Source organism: Coregonus lavaretus, assembly GCF_964263955.1.
Source record: "Coregonus lavaretus genome assembly, contig: HAP1_SCAFFOLD_979, whole genome shotgun sequence".
In the NCBI taxonomy this organism is placed as follows: domain Eukaryota; kingdom Metazoa; phylum Chordata; class Actinopteri; order Salmoniformes; family Salmonidae; genus Coregonus; species Coregonus lavaretus.
This window is the reverse complement of record NW_028156106.1, coordinates 1-7,500: the sequence shown is the minus strand read 5'-3', so window position 1 is coordinate 7,500 and position 7,500 is coordinate 1. Positions and strand designations below refer to the sequence as shown.

Below are 7,500 nucleotides of genomic sequence, written 5' to 3'. Positions count from 1 at the left end.
GGCTACGACGTGGAGAAGAACAACTCCCGCGTCAAGATCGCAGTCAAGAGCCTCGTCACCAAGGGTACCCTGGTCCAGACCAAGGGCACCGGTGCATCCGGCTCCTTCAAGCTCAACAAGAAAGCCGTCGAGGCGAAGAAGCCCGCCAAGAAAGCCGCAGTCCCCAAAGTAAAGAAGGTGGCCGCCAAGAAGCCCGCCGCGGCGAAGAAGCCCAAGAAGGTAGCAGCCAAGAAGGCCGTCGCCGCAAAGAAGTCCCCCAAGAAGGCCAAGAAGCCCGCTACACCCAAAAAGGCCGCCAAGAGCCCCAAGAAGGTGAAGAAGCCCGCCGCAGCGGCCAAGAAGGCAGCCAAGAGCCCCAAGAAGGCTACAAAGGCAGCCAAGCCCAAAGCCGCCAAGCCCAAGGCAGCCAAGGCCAAGAAGGCAGCCCCCAAGAAGAAGTAAACCTATTACAAACAGTGTTCTACTCGATACATGTTGTACCACAAAAGGCTCTTTTAAGAGCCACCCACCTCTTTCCATAGAAAGCGCATTGATTTCCATGTACTACCTGTCGTGGAAAAGAAATTACGCACACTAGGCTACTTTTACGCACACAACATTGTCCCACTCTGGGTGTGTGCGAAGGGAGAGGCATATAATAGAGGGCCAAAATGGCTCAGAAATTCGACCTCACGAGTGCACCCTCACCAGCCATTTTTATATATGAGCCACTGGGCTATTCCCGTTCAGAGGCAGGCTGCTGTGATGTGTTACAAGTGCCATGTAATAACAATAACAATACTATAGTGGCTTCGAATTGAAACTCACGAGTGCACCCTCAACAGCCATTTTTATATATGAGCCACTGGGCTATTCCCGTTCAGAGGCAGGCTGCTGTGATGTGTTACAAGTGCCATGTAATAACAATAACAATACTATAGTGGCTTCGATTTCAAACTCAAGAGTGCACCCTCACCAGCTGTTTGTTTCCCATTTGGAGAGAAATAATGTGTGGATGTCATTTCGGACATTTTGGCGCTCACGCGAAATGACACAAAGTAACAAAGTCGGAGGGAAACAAAGTAGCCTCTCACTCGCTGCCTGTGGGTGGGAACCGGCTTAGGGCTGTCTGTCTGTCCATCTGTCTGTCCCTCGCTCCAATTGGATAAGGCCACACCGGCCCGGTGGCCAATCGTTGCCTCTTGTGGCGAGGTATATGTACGGCTCTCGAAGTGGCGAGCGGCTCATTCAGACTTTCTGTGACTTTCTCAAGCTACCAATATGAGCGGAAGAGGCAAAACCGGAGGCAAGGCCAGGGCGAAGGCAAAGACCCGTTCATCCCGTGCTGGCCTCCAGTTCCCCGTGGGCCGTGTGCACAGGCTGCTGCGCAAAGGCAACTACGCCGAGCGTGTGGGCGCTGGCGCACCAGTCTACCTGGCCGCCGTACTCGAGTACCTGACTGCTGAGATCCTGGAGTTGGCCGGCAACGCTGCCCGTGACAACAAGAAGACTCGTATCATCCCCCGTCACCTGCAACTGGCCGTCCGTAACGACGAGGAGCTGAACAAACTGCTCGGCGGTGTGACCATCGCTCAGGGTGGTGTGCTGCCCAACATCCAGGCAGTCCTACTCCCCAAGAAGACCGAGAAGGCAGTCAAAGCCAAGTAAATTCGCTACTGCGACTTCAACTTGACTACTCAACCCCCAAAGGCTCTTTTAAGAGCCAACCACCTAGCTCTCCAAAAGCGCAAAGTACCTTTCTATGACCGCAATACATTGAGTGGGTGTATACACAACTATTTCGACATTCTGTGCCCACATGAGGCCTTGCATGAACAACAACACCTACTTGGCCTCATTTGCCATAGCAGGCTAGCATTAGATGATACGTGCCTATAAGCTGTCACTCTTGACTTTGGCGACTATTATTGCGCGTAAAGGGCCGGCGGCGTCCTATTGCGCGCGCACCGGGAGTTTGAGTTTTGGAGAGGCCGGGCCTCCCGTCCAATGGCCAACGGAGGAGGCCTGCGAAACGGGCCAATCGGGGTGGTGGGGAGATGGTGTCCAATCAGCAGGCGCCACTGCCGGCTTTATAAACTTCACATAGGCATTTCGAGGCTATACTCCCGACTGTCAGAGCAGCGCCATGGCCAGAACCAAGCAAACCGCTCGCAAATCCACCGGTGGCAAAGCCCCCAGGAAGCAGCTCGCCACTAAGGCTGCTCGCAAGAGTGCCCCGGCCACCGGCGGTGTGAAGAAGCCTCACCGTTACAGGCCCGGCACCGTGGCTCTGAGAGAGATCCGTCGTTACCAGAAGTCCACTGAGCTACTCATCCGCAAGCTGCCCTTCCAGCGCCTGGTGCGAGAAATCGCCCAGGACTTCAAGACCGACCTGCGCTTCCAGAGCTCCGCCGTGATGGCCCTACAGGAGGCTAGCGAGGCTTACCTGGTCGGCCTGTTCGAGGACACCAACCTGTGCGCCATCCACGCCAAGCGGGTGACCATCATGCCCAAGGACATCCAGCTGGCCCGCCGTATTCGCGGAGAGCGCGCATAAATGAGGATGACCTGAACTCGAATATCCCCCAAAGGCTCTTTTAAGAGCCACCTCCATATTTCCATCAAAAAGGCACAATTGTTCCATGTATACACGCACCTCTACATTAGCCACCATGTATGTTGTTCACTAACACGTCTAAAAGCTACGTATTGCACCTTTTTAGTTGCCTGAAGTCTAGCTTCAATGTTTGTGTGTGTGTATATACACAACCATCTGGCATCATCCACTTCCTTTGAACTATATAGTAACACAGTAAAATGCTTTACAAAGGAGGGGAAAAAGAAACGAGTGATAATATAGGCCGAATAGTAACAAGAATTGTGTTCAGATGAATAATTGACACTATTAGTTGTGTGTAATAATAGCCTTGCATGCAGTCCAGAAAAAACATTGCATGCCAACTTACTTTGAAAGTCCCATGTTGCAGTGCTGCTGAGAGACTCATGCAGAGGCCCAAACTTTACAATGGAGCACGGAGGCCATCTTGTGGTTAAATGTGGGTACTGCACCTCATGGTGAGTCCCTTTCAGCATTTGCTCTTTAGGCCAGCGTTTCCCAAACGCGGTCCTGGGGTCCACAAGGGGTGCGCGTTTTGCGTTTTGCCCTAGCACTCCACAACTGATTCTAATACTCCCAGCTTGATGATGATGAGTTGATTATTTGAATCAGCTGTGTAGTGCTAGGGCAAAAACTCCCAAAATGTGGCCCGAGTTTGGGAAACCCTGCTTTAGGCTAATACTAGCCTATTAGGATGACTTGGTTCGATCGCTTTAATGGCAACTGCTGAACTCTGGTTTCACTAATTACTTGTCCCAGGTCACCATTATGAATCCAATAGCAAAACAAATGTTTCAAAATAGCTCAATAGTGAAAAAAGGCCAGGAAATGATGGGTTCTCAGCAATATTTCACCAACAACCAATCACTATTCACGCATAGACATTAGGATCATCAACAAATATTCCTAAGTCATACTACAAAAGGGTTGTAACGAAATGGATTTGTCTGTTCAATGCAAGTTCAACGTCAAAGAAAAAGTGCATCACCACAACAAACGTGTCTTTAGATACACTGTAAAAAATGACTTTGTGGAATGTACTCAAGCTATTACAGTCAACAAAAGCACACGTCATATTGTTGAGTAGATCTTTTTGCTTGTTTTTATGAGTAGATAAGCTTGAGTAAGTTGAGTTGATGTGGTCCAATACATTGAGTAAAGATGATAGAGACGTAAAAAGGATTATATTACGTTGATTCGACTCAAATAGACATTGTGTTATTTTACCTGAATGATTCATCCTATTATGTATTTAGACCAACTTACTTTGGATTCACTCAATCACATCCCTTAAGAGAAAAGGTATCCGGACACCGGGAATCCATTTATTTAAACATCAACGGTTTGCAAAACATCTGTTATTATGAGTTGACAAATTACGTAATTGCAATCAACACTGCAGGTAAATCATGATTGCTGCAGGTAGGCAACACCGTAGAAATAGGAACTACAACACTAACAACAAGTGACATTTACTCCTGATGTACTGACTGACCTGTTGCAACCTCTACAACCACTGTGCTTATTATTTGACCCTGCTGGTCATCTATGAACGTTTGAACATCTTGGAGAAAAATGTGTGAAACCACTGCCTATATGAGGAGCTGTCGTTGTTTGTTTTATTACCACATACTTATGGAAATTGCACCGGTTGAGAGATGATGGCTCTCTTGTGCCTACGGTGAAGGGTACTTCTGATCCAGCAGGTGGTGCTAAGATCCCTCCCTATATGACTTGAATGATGAGTTGATTTATTCCTTATAGCTCCTAATGATTTTAAGGCCAGTGTTGGCAAACATTACTTGTGCTCCAGCAGGTGGCCATGACATCCCTCCCTATATGACTTGACTGACCAGTTAGTTGATGGACTCCTTATAGCTCCTAAATTTAATGATTTTAAGGCCAGTGTTGGCAAACATGACTTCTGCTCCAGCAGGTGGCCATGAAATCCCCCCCTATATGACTTGACTGACCAGGTAGTTGATGGACTCCTTATAGCTCTTAATGATCTCAAGTGTCTGTGTTTTTATGTGGTTAGGAGTTTTGCTCACTGCGTGTCCCCCTTCCATTTCAGTGTTTCCCAACTCCAGCGGTAGAGTAGGCTACCCCCAACAGGACCCATTTTTCTTGTAGGCCTGGACAGCCACAGCTGATTGAACAACCTGTCACCTAAATTACCAAGTCCTCAATGAGTAGAATCAGGTGCAACAACAACAACAACAACAACAACAACAACAACAATATGAGGAGAGGGACACAGTGTACTAGCTGATCTCCCAGTTGTCACAGTTTGGCCTTGTGTTCCACATAGCCTATATCAGTATTTGAGTATGTTTCCCACGCACGTTAGTTGCTTTCACGTCATCTTTGAAATCGCTCCTCCCTAGTCCCCTAGAACGAGCGCCCTCCCCTTTGCAACGCCTCCGAACATATAACAGAGGCGCGCTTTCTGTGCCGCCGGCCTCAATCAGGTCGACCAAACGCAGATAATAGCGCACCGCGCACCGGCGCTGAAATCATTCATTCACTTGAACTCAACTAGCGAACACACCATGTCCGGAAGAGGCAAAGGCGGCAAGGGACTCGGAAAAGGAGGCGCCAAGCGTCACCGCAAAGTTCTCCGCGATAACATCCAGGGAATCACCAAACCCGCTATCCGCCGTCTGGCTCGCCGCGGCGGCGTGAAGCGTATTTCCGGTCTGATCTACGAGGAGACCCGCGGTGTCCTGAAGGTGTTCCTGGAGAACGTGATCCGTGACGCAGTCACCTACACCGAGCACGCCAAGAGGAAGACCGTTACCGCCATGGACGTGGTCTACGCTCTGAAACGTCAGGGACGCACCCTGTACGGTTTCGGCGGTTAAACCCACTCTCTTCGGAACCTCAACACCCCGACTCGAACCCAAAGGCTCTTTTAAGAGCCACCCACATCCGCTTAAAATGGGCCCATTCCATGTAGTGTTATATATAACAACAAATGTTTAGTATGCAATTTAGTAAGAAAGTATGAGCCACTTCGAGTGGACAGGGAGTATTAATTAGAGGATTCTAATGTCCCGTCCACTTTTAGCGCACAGAGGGAGGCCTATATCTGACAGTGGCAAAGTGTAAGAACGTTATTATTTTGGGTCAAGCAATAGTGGAATTTGGACAACATAAAGCCACCACGAGTCGGTAGACGTGGCTCGAAAAGAGGGGGACAGCGCGCACACACACACACACACAGTCCAAAATGGGAGCCCTATGTCTGACGGTGCCAAAGTGGGCAATTCTATCACCAGCATTATTTGGCACAACAATCGTGCCATTTGGACACCTATTAAAGCCCCCCTTTTGAAACACACAATTCCCCATCGGTCACAGAGCATAGGCTATAGAGAGGAGGGAGGGAGGGAGGGAGGGAGGGAGGGAGGGAGGGAGGGAGGGAGGGAGCAAGCAAGCAGGGGAGTGTCTACGGCCGCTGACTTTGCTTAGCTTCCTCTTCATAAGACGGGTAAGCGCCCTTCACCCCCTCATTCGTTTCTGAGAAGCAACGAGACATCATCATGCCCGAGCCAGCAAAGTCAGCGCCCAAGAAGGGCTCCAAGAAAGCCGTCACCAAGACCGCAGGGAAGGGCGGCAAGAAGCGCAGAAAGTCCAGGAAGGAGAGTTACGCCATCTACGTGTACAAAGTCCTGAAGCAGGTCCACCCCGACACCGGCATCTCCTCCAAGGCCATGGGAATCATGAACTCCTTCGTGAACGACATCTTCGAGCGTATCGCCGGAGAGTCCTCTCGCCTGGCCCACTACAACAAGCGTTCTACCATCACCTCCAGGGAGATCCAGACCGCGGTGCGCCTGCTGCTCCCCGGTGAACTTGCCAAACACGCCGTGTCCGAGGGCACCAAGGCCGTAACCAAGTACACCAGCTCCAAGTAAACAGCGCATTTGGACTGCTCTACTAACCCAAAGGCTCTTTTAAGAGCCACCCACTCTGTCAGTAAAAAAAGCAATTCCATCGCCACCGAATGAATGCGTAGGTAGGCTGCGTTACATTGTATCATTGTTTAATGGGCGGCGCGCGCCGCCTCGGAGAGCGGCTACATTGTATCATTGTTTAATGGGCGGCGCGCGCCGGCTCAGAGAGCGGCTACATTGTATCATTTCCCCTGCCCGTTCCAGCGTAGGGGTTTAGCGCGCCTTTTTTGGTGTCTTTGCGCGCTGAATAGTAACCCATGTTTGTCGGGCTCTATTCCAGGTGAAGGCAATGTAAAATGGCACCATTTGACAAAGGGTGTAAATAAATAAATCAAAAAGGCAGTCTGTTGGGTTTGATTGGAAATAAATTCCCTTTATCGTCTAATGAGCAGATAGTCATTTTGAGTTGACTTCCTGAATCGGTAGGACACGGATGGAGTGAATGGATGCTCCATCATTGGACTATACCCTAATGATGTGAACGAGAATGATGATGGCAAGAATAAAAAGGTGGTGAATAATATGAATGTATATTTTTTATATATATATATATATATATATATGAACGTAGCCCTTTTGGCCTACAGGTCATTTCCGGTCAAGGTCACATCATCCATATAGTCCCCTGTAGCTCAGTTGGTAGAGCACAGCGCTTGCAACGCCAGGGTTGCGGGTTCGTTTCCCACGGGGGGCCAGTATGAAAATGTACGCACTCACTTACCTGTAAGTGGCTCTGGATAAGAGCGTCTGCTACATGACTCAAAATGTCCACGTAGTGTATTTTCCTTCCTACTACACTCACGAGGCAACAGGATAAAAGGCAGTGGCTTCCACGTGACAAAGTGGGGATATGAATGTGTCTGTAGGCCAAGTCACAGTATAACACAGTGAAGGAGTTAGTGAGTGTGATAGTCGTTGGAGCAGTAGTGGATTCCAATGAGAGAG

The 7,500-nt window shown here is 49.3% G+C and overlaps 5 protein-coding genes across 5 annotated transcripts in view; all 5 read left to right on the top strand.

The window, feature by feature from the left end:
- LOC311126788 (histone H1-like) overlaps positions 1–441 on the top strand; it is a gene marked incomplete at both ends in the record, with an annotated part of 624 nt that extends 183 nt beyond the window's left edge. Inside the window, one exon of the mRNA XM_084200770.1 lies at positions 1–441. This exon is cut by the window's left edge and continues 183 nt beyond it. Coding sequence (XP_084056896.1) covers positions 1–441 — 441 coding nt within the window.
- Positions 442–1,260: 819 nt separating this feature from the next.
- Positions 1,261–1,647, top strand: LOC311126820 (histone H2A; the record flags this gene model as incomplete). The annotated part of the gene is made up of 1 exon (XM_084200800.1): positions 1,261–1,647. One exon carries the CDS (start codon positions 1,261–1,263, stop codon positions 1,645–1,647), a length of 387 nt encoding a protein of 128 aa, XP_084056926.1.
- Positions 1,648–2,055: 408 nt separating this feature from the next.
- Positions 2,056–2,536, top strand: LOC311126810 (histone H3.2; the record flags this gene model as incomplete). Its single annotated transcript, XM_084200791.1, has 1 exon — positions 2,056–2,536. Exon 1 carries the CDS (start codon positions 2,126–2,128, stop codon positions 2,534–2,536), a length of 411 nt encoding a protein of 136 aa, XP_084056917.1. The 5' UTR covers positions 2,056–2,125.
- Positions 2,537–5,148: 2,612 nt separating this feature from the next.
- LOC311126807 (histone H4) lies at positions 5,149–5,460 on the top strand (the record flags this gene model as incomplete). Its single annotated transcript, XM_084200788.1, has 1 exon — positions 5,149–5,460. The coding sequence occupies one exon, from the start codon at positions 5,149–5,151 to the stop codon at positions 5,458–5,460; it is 312 nt and encodes a 103-aa protein (XP_084056914.1).
- A 681-nt stretch (positions 5,461–6,141) lies between these two features.
- LOC311126792 (histone H2B) lies at positions 6,142–6,516 on the top strand (the record flags this gene model as incomplete). Its single annotated transcript, XM_084200774.1, has 1 exon — positions 6,142–6,516. The coding sequence occupies one exon, from the start codon at positions 6,142–6,144 to the stop codon at positions 6,514–6,516; it is 375 nt and encodes a 124-aa protein (XP_084056900.1).
- Between the last annotated feature and the right edge of the window lie 984 nt (positions 6,517–7,500).